The following is a 20,126-nucleotide window of genomic DNA, read 5'->3' as shown; positions in this document are numbered from 1 at the left end:
AGATCAAAAGCCAATAGATAAAGCAGATGTGTAAGCAGATGTAAGACATTACATACAAAAATTAGGCATCTGGGTTTGTAACATTAACCACATTAGAATATGCTTGGAACTTTATGCAGCAGTACATACTTTTATACTGCATTCTCCATAGATGCGTCAGAAACACTTTATGCCAGCAGATGAAACAGAAAAGTATTTATGAACAAAAGGAGTTTCATACAGTGCAACTGGTAAACAATGAATATGAAAGAATAGTAAGTAAATATCGCTTTATTATAAAGCACCTCTATTCATGTTTTTCAGATAGAAATCCTCAAGCAGAAAGAATCACAGTGCCTCATTTTCTAATTAAGTGATTATGCATGCATCAGGTCTCTGATAACAAAGAAAGTGGAATTGCTGCTGCCCTACCAAGTTCACTGCCTGACTACCTGCTTCACACTTTCTTTTTCCTACCAGTTAGTACAAAATGGAGAATGTGAAGCAGAACATATTCAAGCACCAGTCTATAAAATGACTGATTTATCATGCACTATGAATCAATTTTATCTCTGCATAATGGTGAATTGTTATTTTATTATAAACATTTATAGATGTTTATAGCATCTCACAGCACTACCCAAGGGCAATTAACAGTGTGGATGTGTCCAGGTGATTTTGTAAGCATGAACAAATGTAAATGCTAGAAATCTAGACATGTATTTCACAATGTACAGAAAATCTCTGGTATAGAAAAATATGGTATCTATGAGGACTGTGCCTTCAAGAGAAGCAGCAAACTTTTAGATGACTGAAACAATCAAGTTTAAAAAAATATAGAAGAAAACTTATAAACACACGCTTGCATGTCCTATTTAATATTCCTTTGGAAACAAAAATGTTTTTTACTTCAAATGTAATTATTCAAGATAACATGTGATTTACCTTAAACTATGTACAATACATTACAAAATGTATTATAAGAGAGGAAGGCATGGTTTGTTTCACTATTGGCAAATGTAACAACCCAGGACTAAAGAAGAGAAATCATATAAGGAGCAGGTTACAAATGGACACTGTAGCTTAGGACAGATGTGAACATGAATACCAAAACCAACGGGAACTTCAGGGACAACTGATAGAGATGGAAGCAGAATGCAATTATCCACACTGGAATCTGTCCAGGACATCAGAGCTAATGATCCAGAAAAAAAATCCCATGGGAATCTTAATGGAAATTGATCAAGACCTGGTTTTCTGAGCACATTAAAAAAAGGCCAAAAGCAAAATGAAATTAAATCTGTGTCTCTTTAAAAATTTTGGGTTTTTTTTTAATTGTTTAAGAAACCTGGTGTGGGAGACAAAATGCAACAAAAGTCTATGAAAAAATTTCTAAATAAGGCATGGGGATTTAGTTATGTAATAACTCTGATTCTTACACAAGTAAAGTAGCAAAATATCTGCCCCATAATACAGCACACAAACTATTTTCTGAATACTGAGTCTTGGTAAGTAAAAACAAAGATGATTTCTGAATTGCTGTAACATAGAGAGATCTCAGAGAACTAAGCAAGGAAGAAATTGTCTTAAGATAAATGAGAACTAGCAAAAGTAACAATGCTCAGAGAGACCCCTCCTACTTAATCTGAGTTTCAGGACATATAGAGGAATTTCAAGGAACTATGGAGATTGGAAAAGAACTTCATAAAGGGCTGGATGCCTCCACATGCTTTGTGGTTTTTCATGTATTATATGTTTTAGCAGATAATTACTTTAAAAGTGTTTAAACTTCATACACTTCTATTCAGTTTATATGCCTATCACACTAAAAATCAACCAACAGTATAAAGTAATGTTGAAAAGTAATAATGTAAAGAAAATGAGACAGCATATGCCAATAATAATTTTCAAAAATAAAATATTTTGGAATTACAAGTGGAGGGGAAAAACCCAAAAAAAAAAAGATTAAAAGACTATCAATGAGAATTCTGTCTCATTTCTAATTAGTGTTGAAATATTATCTTCTATTACAAAGATGCTTCCTGAAAATGTTTTTTTTTTCAGATCACAGCCTGTATTCCTAGTTCATGCTATTCTGTTCAGAGAAATCTTTTCTCCTACATACATAGGCCTCTAATGTAAACGCATTTCTGATTCTCCTATAGATTGCATTAAGTACCCAAAGAAACAAAAGCTTTATACCATTCATAAATTGTGCAGCAAACAGGGAAATTGTTAATAAATAACAGGAGCTTTTGAAGCATACAGAGGCAGCAAAAAAACATCATAGCTACTACAAATTCTCACACCAACCTAAAACACTTTTGGATTTTTTTCTCCAAAACCACAAAGACCATCTATTCACTCTAACAAGGAAGCCAGGAAAACAACACAAGTAAGGAGTCAGCCAAAACCTTTACATAAGATTATGCATAGGCCATTTGTACTGTAGCCTGAAGTACCAAGTTCAGCTAATGTGTCAATATCCTAAACTCTTGGTGCTATGGGGTTAAGAAGATTCCACAGGAATTTTTACTAAGACTCAGAGTAAGAACAGATGGAACACTACATGTGGATTTCTCCTTTGTCTTCTCCTAAACTAACTGCCTATGTACCAGTTATTTCTGTATCAGTGAGAGGACAGTCATCCCATCTGTATCACAGGCCATATCGTCATTTCCTTCAGAATGAGAATTTTAGCAGAAGCTTCTGGCCACTCTACAGACTTTTGTACCATTTACCCATTGCAGCTCAGGCCTGTTCAACACAAAGCTTCTCTCCAGACAACTTATCACACTATTCCCCCTGTCTCCAGCCAAGTCCAGGAAAGCTGAGATCATCTCCTGGAGGGCACTGAGAAACCAGTTTGTATGGAACAATCAGGTACAAAACAATCTTTGCCCACATTAGAGACAACTGCTGTACAAGTGATCAATATTTCATTTTTAAATGGAGACTCTTCCAGTCCAGTTCCTCCTGCACCACTCTGCAATCAGCCATTGCTATAATAAAGACACTTTCCTTGGATCCCAGCAGTGTAATGAAGCATAAAAGTCCATAGTCTACATAATTTTAACTTAATTTGAAGCATCTGTTTTCCATAAACCTTTGTTACACGAATTGAGAACATCCATTGCAGAAAATCACTATGTTTTAAATAACTGAAATTTATCCATTTCAATTTGCTGCTTTGTTAAAGTCTTTTGCCTTTGCAGTTTGAGAGAAGGCAGCAGAATGTCAGAGTGTTCAGAAGTAAAATTAATACTATGTGTTGCATTTTTTGTGTTTATACAGGTACTATACCAATTGATTAAGCTGGTTTGTAGCCAAAACTCTAGATGATACTTAAAAACATTGAGGTAATCAAAATATTCACATTACTCTCCACAAAATCCCTCTAAACAAGATACAAAAATGAACCAAGGATGTATTTCTTCCTTTCTAAGTCTTTAAGATGCCACAAAATATGGAAAAAATGTTGCCTATTTCAACATTTGCTCTGCTGAGAGCATCTTTTTCTACCCAAGCAGTTGAAACTTGTGAAGCCACAAAAGAAATAACTGCATCATTTCATCTTTTTCCTCTATTGAAAGGTTATGTAGAAGAAAAACATACATATATCCCTTTTAAATTTCACATTCTTTCCTGTTCCTGGAGGTCATTTCAAAGCTTTATGCAATAGCACATAAGTATTAAAAAAGTAAAACCTCAGTGTAAAAGTATATGTACTATTGTCTATGGATGTAGAAATGTAGAAATATTGACACTGTATGTAGTAAGGCAGACATTGGCTAAATAAAAAAATGAGCAGGCAAGATATTCATTGTAAAATGCAAAAATAAAAATACTAAAGCAAAAAAAACCCAGGAAGATTTTGCTTCAAGACAACAGGCATGTTTTCCCTTTTATCTTTGAAATAACTGTGCTTTCCCACAGAGGTTTTTGTCTTAGATACTGTTACTCCACAGAGCAAACATTCAGAAGGCAAGCTGCAAGAAAATCAGATGGCCCTTTCATAAAGCAGACCTAGGTAGTATTTCCCAAAGTCTGGCTGGCAATTACTTACTTGACTGAAGATCAGAAAAAGAGTAGAGTTTCTCAGAAGGGCATACTGATTGTCTGAGCTGTAGAGGAAAAACAGATAATTAACACTCACATAGCATGTTTTATCCTGCAAACACTCTACAAGACTGATTATTCCATGTGATAAACATGTAAGATAATCAGGTAAGGCCAACAGCATCAACATAAATCCAGGATTTTGTATAAACTATCCTAAAAAAATTAAATTTCTTTGTTATTAGACTTCCTACTCATTTTGATTTTTTTAACACTGTGGCAGCTTACCTTTAGTAACTTACTTTAGCTCTTTAGAGCATAATTGAAATCAGATTATGAGTTTGTAGTTTCGGAGTTCATGTGACTCTAATTAATGCACAGTATTGCTAGGTACATATTTGCCCTTTAAAGCTATCATGCACAAACTCTTCACAACAATGTATAAAATAAGTATGAAATCACATTTTATCACCTCAGACAACAACAAAGGCCTGCACTTTTATCCAACACACACAGCATCATAGCAGGTTCAGCAAAAAAATGAGCAAATCCCTTTTGATTTACAATCCCACACATTTATAAGCTGCTTAAACTATCAGAAAATTTAGTCCATATAAAGTAATCAAACCGTGGGAATGTCAAACACCCAGGACTTCCAAGAGAATTTAGAAAAACATTAAAAAAGGTAATTGAGATTAAGAGAATCCAGCATGGAAAGCATGCCATTGTGCCCTCTAAAGAAAGGGCTAGCTACCAGTGCCTCTGCCCTAACCATTCATTCAAACAACACTTTATGAGGCTTCCATTAGGTTAACAGAAAACCAGCAATAACTTCAGTAGTATTGAAGGGAAAACAGTGCCTCCCTATGTTTCGCTTCCAGGCAGAAATAAGCTGAGAATGCTACCACATAGCCATAGGAAAAGAAAGTCAATAAACATGTCCCTTAAGCTTAGTTATGTCTGTTTTGGAATCTCTTGATCCTTTCAGCATTTCTACAAATGAATCAGTAAACTTGTAATGCAATCGGCAGTCTAATTTTTTTCCAGCACTCCCAGTCACTTCAGCTTTGTAGTTCATAATTGCATTAAAAATTTAGAGTGAGAAAGTATTTACCAGAATGTACTGCACTGAATCAATTCTAAAAGAACATAACTTACTAGTTTAAAAACAATCCTTCCAGCAAGTCTGACAGAGTCTGGAGGAAAATTGGGCTCGATGCTCTTAAGACATTTGCATTCCTGCTTGTGGTCCAGCCAAGCTTCTTTCTATCAGGATATTTTTTAAAGGAAGAAAACGAAAATCAGGTGCATGTTATTTTACATAAACTGTATCCTACTTTTTTTATATGTACACACATATTTTACATATATATAGTTATCTATGGTTATATATGCACACAAACACGCTCAAAACAATATACACTAAATCTCCTTTGTTGTGGCATGAAGCAGCTACAGTATGTAGTTGCTTACTTCACAAGACTGGAGAGAGCTAGAAAGGACACTATCTAACATACACAAAACTCTAGGCACATGTTCACTCAGCAATCAGGACTGCAGAGGCCTTCATAGTCCATTCACTGCACTAAATGCAGCTGCTCTAATGCAATGGTCAAGTTTTCATTGCTGCAAAAACTGTCCCCAAATCCTCTTAGCTAATGAGAGATATCAATGCCCACAGCTAGGAGGACTGGTAGTGACATTTTTCACAGTTCAGACCAGAAGTGGTCACTGATACCAAAACAGAAGACAGAACCAACAATATTTTAGTTACATTTATTACCCAAACCTGAAATTTTGTTTCACAAGCCACTTTGATTAGAATAGCAGAGACAGACTAACACTTCCATAGCAGGGAAGTAAGCATGATAAGATGAAGGAAACATTGAAATATGTTTCTTTTTTCTCTACCATTTATTGTTGCCCCAAGATTAGCGCAGAAAAGTAGCAAGAATGAGTCTTCAGCTAAAGAAATATTTTGAAAGAAAATTTCTGATCACTTTTTTTCCCTTTCTTCTGTCTCCACAAGCAGAAAATTCTGCTTAGAATATACAAAAAGTCTAACATACTACATATTTACACATTTTATTTGCATATTCACAATTAATGTTTGAAGCCAGACAGCTGTTTCAAAAAGCTTTAATAGCAAATTAGAAGAACATGACACAATGAAAATTTGCTACAATGACAAGTACTCAGAACCAAGGGCTTCTGAAGGTGACATTTTCTCACAAATATGCAGTAAAGGAACAAAAACATGAACCCAGAAAACCAGCTCCTGTTAGGTGAGTGCCACAGAGAAAATGACTGTCTAATGTTAAGCACATGTTCAGCAATTTAAAAAAAGATAAAATGGCAGAGCTATGTGTAAGGGCACATCAGACCTGGAGATGCTGACATGAGAGTTATAAAGATTCCAAAGGCACTCACACAATTTTTTCCTGAGCTGCATAAGTGAGGGAATTGTTTCAGGTAACTAGGCTTCAACACCATTAGCATTTATTATATTTAATTCAGGATTTTTTCCCCCTGTGGCTTATGTGAAATAAATAAATGGAACTTTTTATTTTCTTCAGATACATGAGAGATTTGTGATTTCATTTCTTTTACCCATAACTCTACAAGGAGAAAAAAATGACACCAAGAAGGCATTAATCCAAATACAGTTAGTGTCACATGCTGTCTGGCAAATAAAAGTTAAGTATTTAGTGCTGAATAGAATTATCCTTGTCTAGAAAAAACAAAGTCATCCTTGTAAATGTCCAGACATCGTTCGGTGTAATATAATTATATTGGCATTTTTATCCAACTTAAACTAAAAATGTCCCCAGGAGTAAGCCTTTACTGTCAAATTTTTTCCTCTACATAAATGCTGCACAGAATTTTAAACATGCTAGAGGTGACATCAAAATGATTAATAACTTACCCAACCAATATAGCTCTAATGAGATGAAATATTCTGGACCACATAGCATCACATGCCATGTTTCTTTGAGAGCATTCCCACATGGTAAGAATAGTTTAAACAAATGCCTTTAGTGAAAAAGCACTTTGGCCAAAACTGATGCTAAAAAGGAATCATTCTGATTCCTCTGCAGAAGGAGCTAGAATAGAACACGGATTGCCAGTCACTTATTCCCAAATGGAAAGGGAGAGAGAGGAAAGTTCCAAATGCATTAAATATAATGAAATTCAACAATATTTTTTCTTTCTATCCATACAACATGGATACAAATCACAGGACAATATGAAAACAAAGATTTGTGACCCTGGAGAGACCTAATTTAAATGTCAGTCTCTAAAAATATTTATTGGTTGGATTTATGTTAGTATCACATTTCCTGGTGGAAGGGTTTTCTTTATTCTGTGTATCCTGGCTTTCAGTCAAGGTTTTATATTCTACACCCAGCATGAGTATAAACACTGTAGTGCAGAGACATGGCCACCTGTATGATTCTTCTCCTCCATGCCATGGAAGGTCTTCCAATTTTGCAATAACTCCTTTTTCTCCTGTTAGAAATGAACATCAATAGAAGAAAGGCAAGTGAACAGTACAGGGCAATACAAAACCCTGCTGCTCAAGGTTTCACTACAGTTAGAAACTTGGAAAGAATATCTTTCTGTTTATCTCCTCCCAAAGCATTGTCTCTCCTTCAATCTCAATGCACACCAAGTGCAAATCCTCAGGCTTCACCCAGGGGAAAATGGTCAGCACCCACATAGCTACAGAGATGGTGCAGCAGAGAGCTCTTCTCGGGTGGCAGTTTGAGAGTCTGCCCGCTGAACCAGCAGCAGAACAACTCCAACTCCTCCCTGCACAAGCCAGGATCACCTCCTGCTGCCTCAGGTCATGGGCAAAGACCCCTCACAAATGCCTGCAATGTCTTGCATATTTTCAGCTGAGAAATTTTGCCAATGCACATCCAATTCTTTCACAGACATATGGTATCGCTGTCTCCCTTTGGAGCCTGAATCTACAAAAGTTCCTAAAGCAATGTTGATGAAACAAAGGTTTCCCTTGTCTTCCATGCAAGATCACAAAAAAAGAATGCTTCCTGCAGATTAATCCGCTAACAAAAAGCTGTAAAAGGCTAGAGCTTATTAACAAAAAAAAAAAAGATATTTTTCCATTGGAAGGTTTTGATCTGTTAAAAGCAAATAATCTGTAATTTCCCAAGGACTGTTTGAATTTCCACATTATGTCTTTTTTTAAATATGATATTTCACTTTTATTACGTTATTTCAATAATGTTTGATAATATCACATTCTGAATTCTGCCTGAAATTACTCTTCCACTTTTCAGGGATTATCATCTGTATCATTCATCTCCAATCTATGGGATACACCACATTAATAATCATTTCCAGGGGTGATCACAACAGTGATTATGAGGAGCAGCAGCTGTGATAACCCTGCCTTTGGAGAGACACCCAGCCAACATAACATTGGTAGAAGGAAGGCAGCCCATGAAATTATCCATCAACCAGTGGAAAACAGACTGCAAAAGGAAAATGTCAAATAGGGCCAGAAATCAATTAGGTCTGAGTGAAAAAAAAAATTAAAAGCAAAAAATCTATATGTACTTGATCCTGAAGTCAGAATTCAGTTGCAAAAGGTCAGCCCAAAGGATCTCTTGTGATAAATTCCAGTTTCGCACTTCTAATATATTTTAAATTAAATTAAAACAGCTTGCTTCAACTGGCCTGAAAAGGAAAAATAATGGGAATTTTTTTAATTTGAAACAACTCACTCATGATCTTTAAAACAGACATTATGGAGATTTTTTAAAAAATGGGTATTCTGATTTGTTTATAGATTTTTTTCAGGACTACTGGCTCTGCATAGTTAAAAGATAACTATTATCACTGCAAGTTACAAAAAAAGAGAGGTATTTCCAAAGACTGTTTCATCTCCTTAAGGTTAGTCTGAAGATACTTTTTTGTACTACTTGACATTTTAAAGCAAATGAAGATTTTTACAAGATATTTGCAGCTTACAAAAAACTGCTCCTTTTGTTTTTTTATATCTTTTGGTTTTATTTATATCTGAAATATAAATCCACTGTAGTATTTACATTGAAGTTTCTTTCACAAAATCCACCATTATTCTAGACCCATACACCTATCGAATTAAACTTTTTAAATTCAGATTTTTTTTGTATTAATTCTGTTTTCATACAATGTATAAATTACAAAACTCCAGAAAAATTACAGTTGTTAAGCCTAAGTGTTTTGAGTTGCAGCATCACACGTTCAAAAATAATTAAATCATTCTGCAACTAAGTGTGAACTGCAAATTCAACTGCATAATTTGCACTTCAAAGTTATCTGTATTTATAAAACTAAAATAGTCCTGTTTTGCCAATATTCACTTTTTTAATGTGCAAAATGCAGTTTCATCAATACCCTGCTGGTTATTTGTTGACCAATTAGTTCAATTAGAAGCACACATATTAACGAATTGCACTTAAGCTACAGAGGCTAAGTAGGGCACAAAGCATTTGGTTTAGCTTTCCTAACAGCTGCTATAAAACCAGAGCAGCACAATGGTTTAGCTGTCTTATTAGAACAAATATGAATCAAAAGACAGTTCTCAAGAACAAAGAAATCTGGCTGGTCTCAGTTTTATCTGTATCACCTGCTTCAAGCCATCAATCCCAATAAATCTACTGCTTTGACTACAAAATAACTTCTTTTTTCCTGTTATTCTCTATCGCTACCTAATATCACAGGATATTACATACATTAATTCAATGTTAATTGATTTATATAAACAGTTCAAAAAATTATGTAACTGCCAATACAGAGTGTGTTAAGTGCAGATTACTTAAAGCAGCAGTAGCCTGTCTCACTGAAATCCTTATCTACAGCTACGGATGGCTCGAAGCATGCAAACTCCAGAGCTGGAAGCACAAAGCAAAGACACTCAAGATGGCTTCAGGCTATCCCTTATGAATCCTTTAAGAATGTTCAGACAGTTGTGCTTCTCAAAGAGGAAGCTCCAGTTCCTACCTCCATTGCCTCTACACCTGATTTGAACAAGTTATTGCATTACACTTTGCACATTGCATGACATTTTGCAGTCAGATTGCTGGTCAGTGCCCACAGTCTCATTTCATATTAGAGACCTGCCAACAGAAGATTTACCAATGACTCTCTTAGAAGATGTTTTACCTGGCAAATACTTTGGTCTTTTATAGTCTTAATGGCCATGTTTTCCTTATGATCTCCCATAATAAATCTACCTGTGGCATTATTATTGATGCTACAGTAAGCACTTAATGTACATTGCACACATTTGCCATATGATGAATCAAAATGACACTTCTTCCTCTTTTCCCTCCCCATATGTTTTAATCCCTAAAAGGAGGGATTTGTGGGATCTTGAGAACACTACAGATTATATTAAAGCAGAATTGTTTACAGAAGCACATGAAACGTGACAAGATCAGCCCTGAGGTGAAAGACTTGGGGGTGCTGGTTGACAAGAAGCTCGATGTGACCCAGTGATGGGCACTCACAGCCTAGAGAGCCAAATGTGTCCTGGACTGCATCCAAAGCAGGGAAAAGGATTCTGCCCCTCTGCTCCACTCTGGTGAGACCCCACCCAGAGTCCTGCTCCAGCTCTGGGGACCCCAGCACAAGAAAAACATGGAGCAAGTCCAGAGGAGGGCTACAAAGATGACCAGAGAGCTGGACCACCTCTCTCACTGAGAGAGACTGACAGACCTTGCAGCAGCCCTCCAGTACCTGAATGGGGGGGCCTACTAAAGACCTGGAGAGGGACTGCTTACAAGGGCATGTAGTGATAGGACAAAAGGAGATGGCTTCAAACTGAGAGTATACTTAGCTTAGACAGCAGGAAGAACTTCTTTACTGTGAGGGTAGTGAGGCACTGGAACAGGTGGTCCAAAGAAGCTGTGGATGCTCCATCCCTGGAAGTGTTTGATGCCAGGCTGGATGGCATGCTTTGAGCAATGCTTTGAGCAACCTGATCTAGTGAAAGATGTCTGCCCAAGGAACTAGATGATCTCTAAGGTCCCTTCCAACACTAGCCATTTGATGATGCTTTAATTCCATGATTGCTGGAATGTCAAAGACTTAGCTGAAAAATTTGTAGAGTATTACTGCTAGTCCACTTTGACCAGTAACTTCTTTTCTTCATTTTTCTCTATTTAGGAAAGGAAAAAAAACTACACACACACCCTCACCTAAAAACCCAACCACTACCAACCCTCACCCTACCACCAAAAAAAAAAAAAAATCACAGTGCAAAACTAAGAGGAACCATTTAAAACTTCAAGTGCCCTACGAGGCAATCCTCTATATCAAGTCAAATATAAAAGTTGAGGTTTTAGGCCTTTGAGAACTTTTCACCTTTGAGAAATATTTCCTAGGATAGGATCCCAGGTTACCTCAGGCTGAATGGATCTATAGAGAGCTCTAGTTGCAAAGCAGGGTCAGCTCTGGGGTCAGACCGAGCTCAGAGCTTTATCCAGTAGGGTCTCCAAACCTTCAAACACAGAGATCACACAAATACTCTGGCCAGCCTGTCCCATCTCTTGGCTGTCAAGAGCTTTTCCTTGTATCCCATGCAAACCTCTGGTCTTTCAACTTAAGCCTGTTTTCCCTTGTCCTCCTGCCATGCACTACTTTTCTCCTTGAAAAACTCCTCAGAGATGCAGTTTTCCTTAAAGCCTTCTCTTCTCAACAGATTCTTGACCCTTATTTCCTCTTAAAAAATTGGAATATACAATTTACCATTATAAAAAGTACTCCTGAAATACAAATTGTTTTACTGCAAAATTGAATCAGAGCTTTCAATCTACAGACAAGCTTAGGAATTATTCCTCCCCCTCTCACCAAGTACAGTCAAACACCACACATTTCAACTTATTTTTGTCTTTTGTACTTACCAGAATCTCACATTTGTAGCTTTAAAAATACTCAAATAAAACAAGCCAGCATTTTTAACCACTCTGTCCAAAACTACAAATAAATTACAGTGTGAAGGTATGACAACATGCAAAACTTAAGGAGACTGTAAAAGAAGTCTTCAAATGCCTATTTTCTTAAACCCTTTATAGCTGTTATTTTTATCTTACCTGACAAGTTCTACCACAGTATTTAGCAACCTTGCACTGAGAGCATCTGTGCAGATTTTCATTCCTGTTTAGAAAGAAAAAGAAAAAGGGTTATAAATACAGATCAAGTTTTGTATTTATCCTTCTTACCTAACTAGCAGTTTCCAAATTTTCCAAGTCACAAAAAAAATCTTTAAAACAAGAAAATGCACTGTAATGCAAGAAGAAATTGTACATAGTTATATTCAGAGCTACAGTCACAACCCTTTACTTGTGTCACTCCGCATCCCTGAGGCCATTTTGGACTAACAGGAAAATTATCAAATGTGCTTTTGTCACGTAGTTGTAACTCTGAGGAGTTTGATTTTGTAGATATCATCATAATTAGAGCTGTGCAACACAGCTAGCTAATCTATTTACTATCTGAGCCTTGTCTTAAGCAAGCATCACTATCTGTCTTAAACAAGACCTTGCTGTGAACCTGCAGCTGTGACATCAAATTTTATCTTTATAACACAGTCCAATGTTGACATGTCAGCAGAAATTTCTATTCTAAAAAAACATGTCTGATCAGTGGACAATGAAAACAAAATAAAAATTCATGGGGGAAGTATAAAAATCCAATGAAAACTAGAAGGAGAACTACCAGACCTATACATTACAATCTAAAGGTTAAAAGCACCTCCTGACTGTAGCAGTGTTTTCTGATACTATCTTAATTTATCTATATGACTTAAGAAAATATCACTGAAGTTCTGTACATTTTTAGACAGTAAGTAAGCATTTAATGTGAAAGCACACAGAGAGCAAATCTTGTACCTCAAACGTCTAAGTAAAGATATTTACTTTGGGTGAGTAGAAATGAAAAATTTTGAGGCTTCCCTTCCCCTTCATTTTCCCATAGAAGATACTGAACATGATGCATTATTCTGGTACACTGCAAAGTGCTCACTTTCATTTCTCAACATGCAAGGCTGCTCATGTGAGTTATGGTCATTAACTAGGCTGGGAAAACTCTATGGGTTTTTGTTGCTATTAAAACCAAAGGTGGGCAATTTACATTACAGACACAACAATTATCTGGGCTCTGTGGACAGCACAACCATTACTACTTCCCCTCAGACTTCCTCCTGGCTGCCCCTCTGATCTCAGTGAAGAAGCACAGGTACCCCACTCAGTGCCACTACTCCCTTGTGAGCTGCACAGGGCTGAACACAGCTCATTTTACACCCAACAAATTATCATCAGGCGTAATTCCTCAGTACCCCCTTCCCCATCCTTCTACAAGGCAAGGAAAGAGGGCTCAGTCATGCCACTGTCCCCTTCTAAAAGTAATTTTAGTAATGGTATCTTTAGGTTGCTATAGTGTTTTACATTTAGCTGCCTCAAATTTTATTATATAGATTAATTCAGCTTTCCAATTTAATTGGGAAATAACTGCCTATAACAGCCCATTTCAAACTGAAGGGGCAAGTTTAAGTGATCAGATTAAGGACTTGACTTTGCAAGATTCCTGGTGTCTGCACATCAGCACCAGATGTGCACTTTTTACTTGCACTCCCACCTGATGCAATGAAAAGATGTAATTTGCTGTCTCTGCCGTCACCAAAAGAAAACTCCTCTGCTGCGGTCAGCCATCTAGAGACTGTACACCACAGAGTCAGATTCCCAGACCAACTGCTTTACAACATGACCTTCTTTCACTTACACCACTCAGTTGCTCCCAAATCTTAATTTCTCTGGGTGACTTCAAAAAGGTAGAACACTATCTATCCAAAGGCCACGTGCAAACCAGACAGAATCAGCATGCCCACAAACTGCAATCTGGAACTTCTGGATAAAGAATGTAGCCCACTTATTTCAGCTATGATGCCAAAACTGAAGAGTAGGAGCACACCAGAAATGCCATGGAGCATCCATCCTCTAGCAAAACCCAACCTCCCCTTTCCCTCAGGTCCCATAAGTGAGAAAGGTATTTTGCTGATATATCAAAGTCTTACTGTGTTTGAATTATTAAAAGTAAGAGCTGGTGCATTACCTTAGGACTCTTATAAGCATTTGGGGAGTTTAGACTGCTGCATTGGTCAAATATTAAGAAGAGCATTATGAACAGTTCATTATAATCAAGTAAAAATATTTTCATTTGTATTGCAAAACCCTATTTTCTCACACAATATTTTGTAGATATTCATACTAACTACCAGGAGAAAAATAATTTATAAACATTTCAGATATAAGTAGATATTTTCCAACAGCATTCTTTATCTTCCTACCTGAAAAGCCAGCCCTTGAGACAGAAAAACTAGCAACTGTTTTTCTATAAACAGAATCTAAAATCTTGTGCATGTACAATAGGTGTTTGATTTTAAGGTGCAATGCCTGAGGATGATTCAGAGTTAGAAACAAGTGTGAAATCGTCATTTTGCCAGCTGGGGAGAGCTGTTTCATCTTCAAGGTTGAGCAATGACACAAGCTTAACCACATTCTCGTAGAGGAGGATATATTTCTCAATTTAGATTAGAAGCTCAAGCAAAAACACTTTGCAGGCAGATTTTGTTCGTTCTACATGTTATTCACCAAAATACAATAAGGAGTTCAGAGTTGAAAAGGGAGCATGTGCAATTTTAGCCCCAAACACACTGAAGTACCACATAGTCCCAGCAGCAACAGGTAAGATGCAATTTCCAAAGCAGAATAATTAAAACTTTCTGGATGCTGAATTTAAATGAATCAATACCCACAACAACCCATAAGTTTTCACATTCTTCCATCAGACGGCTAGATGCAATAACCTTAATACACTGCAAGGATACCTGGCCTTGGTATATCTCTTGGGAATTTCCCAAGAGATGCCAGGATTTACTGGAATCATTAGTGTGTCAAGTCACTAACACATATTCCATCTTTCTTTTGTAACACAACTAGCAGATGTGTTACCACAAAGCATCAAATTCCCTCAGCAACCTCAGAAGCTTCAACACCTTACATTAATATTTCCTTTGTTACCCTTGTCCCCAAGGGTTAACAATGCTGCAGTAACAAACACATAACACAAAAATCTAATCACCACTCAAAACTGGAATTTTTGTCAAACTGACACTTCAGTCAGATTATTTGAATTAGGCAACTCCCTTCTGGTGCCCTTTAATGAATGAAGTATCCATTCATCTTTGAGATTTCTTTGAATGACAAGTAGATGTAGAATGCCTGTCAGAGAGCTGAATGGTAAAGCTGCTAATGAAAACATTGCTTTCCCTTCCAATCCTTCTTTCCCTTCCTGGACCAAAAAAAAAATTCCTTTGTATTTATAACATCTCTGGATCATGCTACATGGCATACTAAGTGTAAAACAGCATGATCTAAAGCTCTAACTCTTAAATCCTTTATAGTCAGATTCACGTATACATATATAGAGGATTTATGTATTTTAGAACATTTTAAGAAGTAATGCAATTTCCCTGGTATATTTCTGTCCTTCTCAATATTTTATTGATGTCATAGGCTTTATTAAAGGAATTTTAAAGTCACTGTCAGATATTCCCATGCATTTCTTATTACCTGTAAACTTCACCTGGAGATAGTATCAGGTCTCCTAAAAGGTACCTACTGCATCTCACCGAATGTGACTAATTTAATCGATGAGAAAATGCACAAAATTTGATATAATGGATTCAGTTATACTTCAATCTCTAAAAAATTTTCTGCTGCAACAAAAAGGAAAGATGCAGCAACCAAAAATAAATTACTAATTTTCCAACACAGTATAAACAAGATTTTGCAAATTACCAAAACCCCTTATGAAAAAACAAGCAAAAGTGAGCATCTTGCCCTGTACTAAAACAAACAACTAAAATGAAAAACAACAAGAAAAACCAAAACTCAAAGTAAGCAGTAGTTGTCAGTTGACCTCTAACATAATATTATGGTCAGGTTAATAATCTTTCCTCTAAGGAATTTGGTTATTGCTAAATCTTATCATCATTATTGTCTACAAACACTGTCCGTAGAATTAGCTCTTCCAATGTGTACTGAGAAGGCAAAAGAGCAACACCAAATGCAGAGGTGGCTAGAACAATTTCCAGGAGGTTGATATGGACAGGAAACAAAAGAAAACTTAAAAGGGGAAAAACAAGTAAGACAGCTCAACTGGAATTGCCTGAGTGGGCACATCCTCCTTAGAACTTTTTTCCCCTTTTTTTAACACGTGATTAAAATCTTAAGAAGTTGAAGAGGTTAACAAAGGTTTGCCTGGACTAACAGGTCCTATCAGAGCCACACCTGCACTCACGTAACTTAAAAAAATGTGCATTTCTAAAAACATCACATAATATTTTCTGCATGCCAGGAAATGGCCTAATAAATTTCAAATACCACAACAAAGTCAACCAAATACAATTAGACTACTTAATTTATAATGGCAATGCATCTACACTTCTCCACTGATTGCAGGCACTTGACTTTCAGCCCTATTCACAAGATAAGTGTCAGATATAACAGAACTGATTACCAGACTGCATTCAACATGCCTTTCCACATAGTTTATTCACACTTCTGCCACATCTTGCAGGAAAACAGGACTATCTCACACAAATCCCCTCCTGCATTTTTGTTGCTGATATTGTTTTTCAGTTAATAATCCTGCCCTGTATACATGAATGAAAAGAGCAGCTCTTTCCAGTGTGTGTCAAGCTGAACTAATTTCCTGAACAAATTCTCAGACCTTTGCAATTCAGTCAAGCCTGTCAAGTGCATAAAGTCTACTTGGATTTTCTAAAGTATGTGCATTTCAGACCTGTCACAAAGTGAAAGCAATCAATACCTACAGTAAGCAAAAAAGTAATTCATCATTTTAACTAATTTGCTTCTGTCTTCTAATAATAAAAATAAAGTTGTGAAGAGCCAACAGCCATCTTACATTTGGTAGATTTGAGAGCACAGTGGTTATGTTAAATGTAATTACAGCTTTCTCTCCACACCTCTCTCCCAATAATGAGGTGTAGCAACACAGTTGGTCCCCAGCTGCTACTGCACTGCTGGCTCACACAGGCACCAGGCACTCGGGGGAAGGTGGCTCTGGGGACAAGGGTGAACAGTGCTGAGGGCCAGGCAGCACAACTCAGGGCAAATGTGTCTGCAACATCCCAAATCCAAGCCCTGGGCAAGCAACAACTCTGCAGCCAGTGAGTTGTGCCCACAGCAGGGGCACAGCTGGGGTTCCAAGCTCCTGGGTGCTGACTTGGCTCAGCCTGGCAGGCTCATGGCTCTCCCTTGCCAGGACCCCAGACCTGCTCTGCAGTCTCAGATGAGCTGGCAGAGGAGAAGATGCTTTCCACAAGCCCCATGGCCCATAGCCTCTGAAATAAGGCTGCCAGGCTTTTCTGCCCTAAGGTTATGCTGTACACTGCTCTCAGGTCCCACACTGGATCTGGGCAAACATGAGTACACCAGGTAAGAAGCCTCTGAATTCTCTGCTCCTAAAAGTAGTGAAAAAATCTCCCATATTCTCCACATGCACACTTCATTGCATTAGGTACACAATTTCATATTTTTTTTTAACCTAAGAGCAGCATTGGGAAATAGCATTCTGAGAGGTAGAATTAGAGTTAAAGATAGCCACTAGAGCTAGCCTGTGATGGTTATCAGTGATCAGAGATCAGATCATTATTCAAGTGAGAACTAAGACCTTTTATATAAGGAAAACACACCTACTTTACTTCCAAATAAAATGATAATCTATTTCATACCTGAACCCTCTACAGAAGTGGTATCGCATTGTCCAGGTAAAAGAGAACACATGAACAACCAACCTGTTGATGAAAGGTTAGTTAAGACAATTTGCACTCTAAAGGACACTACTTACTAGCAGAAACAAAAATTTGACACTCAGAATGACTAGCCATAACTTAAATCTTGGTTTCTGAAGTCTTACTTGTAACCCTGAATGCCCACTTGCTGTTATTTTCTGTAATTCTTGTTATACCCAGACATCCATGTAACACCCTGAAACATTTGTGCATATATTCTACAAGGAAAAATCAGAATTCAGTGGATGAGGAGAAAGATGATCCTTCTGCTTAGAATAGGTGTCAGTTCTGTTCAAAATTTACAAATATTTTTTTACATATGTACTGTCTGTATTCGGTTTTAAAATTCACACTCCACAGATGTATGGGTCACACAACTTTAAGAGCTTCTGGATCTTTTTTTTTTTTTGGTTTGGTGTAGTAGGTATATCTCCCATCATTCTTTTCTGCATCTTATTTTTTCTTCTGAAGAATACCTGGTCTGCAAACTGAAAAACATATTCTAAACAAAATTTGTAAAGGTCTAGTCACTTCTTCATTGCAGTATAACCCTTCCTGACAATCTTCATTGGAATTTTAGGGTTTTTTTTTTCTTTTGGAGGTTGCAGGAGCCAATGTCAAGGCTGGGGAAAAGAAAAAAAGAAAAAAATTCCAAGTACTAGATTTCATTTCCTTCTGTATAGAAACTTAGAAACTGGTCCTTGTGTTCACTCAGTGATTGAAGTATCGCCAAATTTAGATAGGAGAGCATTGACTTTTCAAAACCTCTTTGCGCTATTTTGAAAGAGAATGGTGAGACATTCCTTGCTGAAATTGAAAAGTTATCTAGAGCCACAAAGACGTCACTCCCATGGTTAAACTGAAAAAAGACAAACAAACAAAAAAAATCACATGCATTTTTTTAAGAGAAAGACACTAAAATGTAGCACTTATTATATTACTTTATACAACCTAGAACAGAATTATACCCTTCTCCACTAAGTTGGTAAATGGTGAAATGCTTCAGATGTGCTTTCCAATAAAATTAGTGAAGGAACTTATAAAAAGAAATACCAAAACATATGGCTCTCAAATTGGCATGAAATTTAATCTTAACTTTGAATTCTACTTTTCCATTCAACATTTACCTCTCATGCTACATGAAAACACCAAAAAATCTCTCAACTAAAACCAAAAATATTTACATTAGAAGCATTTTCAGTAGTACAAGACCCTAAAACTCGTTCAGAAGTGCTCAGCATATCCCAAAACGAGGAGGTTTTTGTCCTAGAAGACAAGCCTGGCTTTAGAATATATTTACATTTATAGAAGTGTACACACAGTATATGTAGAAATAAACACACACACTTTATCAACATTCACGATGAATAAAACAAACTGATTTCACAACTGAAATCAGTGGCTGTGTGAAAACACTGTCATTATTCCCCAGCAAAACTCACAGCTGTCCCCCACTGAGAGCACTGAAACAGCATCACAGCAGAAGGTGGCTCCAAGAGCATCAGGAACTCCTACAAACTGTCTGTGGCACCTCCTTGCCCTGCAAAGCTGCTTTCTCACAAATCAAGGCCATCTCCAGGGCTTCCCTGCAGTGGGCATGCCAACATGCCTCCCTCCAGCAATTTCAGGCTTAAACAGATTATTTTCAGTCACACACTACATTCATTCCACCTTGGGATTTCAATCAAAGAAGAAAGCCAAACACTGTGCAAGACTAAGATTATATTTCAAAATATGAAAAGGTCATATCTATAACTTAGTAACCTGGAAAAAAAGCTACATGCAATTTTTAAATGCTCATTTATGGAACATGTGGTTAAAATCCAATGAAGCTAAGTATAATAAAACATCCCATCTTTCACTTCTCCCTATAAAAATGATTAATTTTGTCATTAATCTGATGTATATCTAAGTAGTTTTTTCTTCAACCCATAGGTCAATGTTCCACCAAAACAAAGCTGTTACTCTAAAATATCATACTGATGTAAACATTTACATCCTGCTAGTATTGCCTCTGGGATCATATGCATGTATAATTTTCAATGAAATACAAACCCCTCTGACCCTCTCAGAGAAGAATATCTTCATGAGCTTTTTTCTTTTTTTTAGCTCCTTTCCTTTCTTGACCACATATATATTTTTCACATAAACATTTTTTAGAGATCCTGCAATGCCTATTCGCTTGCTTTTCTTTTTCCAA

The 20,126-nt window shown here is 36.8% G+C and overlaps 1 protein-coding gene across 2 annotated transcripts in view; it reads right to left on the bottom strand.

The window, feature by feature from the left end:
- Nucleotides 1-20,126, bottom strand: part of SMYD3 (SET and MYND domain containing 3) — a 380,229-nt gene that overhangs the window by 324,726 nt on the left and 35,377 nt on the right. Inside the window, exons 2-4 of one of the 2 annotated variants that reach the window (XM_063151903.1) lie at nucleotides 12,144-12,207; nucleotides 5,197-5,304; nucleotides 4,046-4,103 (exon numbers count right to left, since the gene is read on the bottom strand). In XM_063151903.1, the coding sequence (XP_063007973.1) occupies nucleotides 4,046-4,103; nucleotides 5,197-5,304; nucleotides 12,144-12,207 (230 nt within the window). Of the gene's footprint in view, nucleotides 1-4,045; nucleotides 4,104-5,196; nucleotides 5,305-7,484; nucleotides 7,505-12,143; nucleotides 12,208-20,126 lie in introns of those variants that run through there. The other variant, XM_063151904.1, reaches the window with a different exon arrangement.

The sequence above is a fragment of the Melospiza melodia genome, chromosome 3 (genome assembly GCF_035770615.1).
Source record: "Melospiza melodia melodia isolate bMelMel2 chromosome 3, bMelMel2.pri, whole genome shotgun sequence".
NCBI lineage: Eukaryota > Metazoa > Chordata > Aves > Passeriformes > Passerellidae > Melospiza > Melospiza melodia.
The sequence above is the reverse complement of the archived record's forward strand: the minus strand, read 5'-3'. Positions and strand labels throughout refer to the sequence as shown.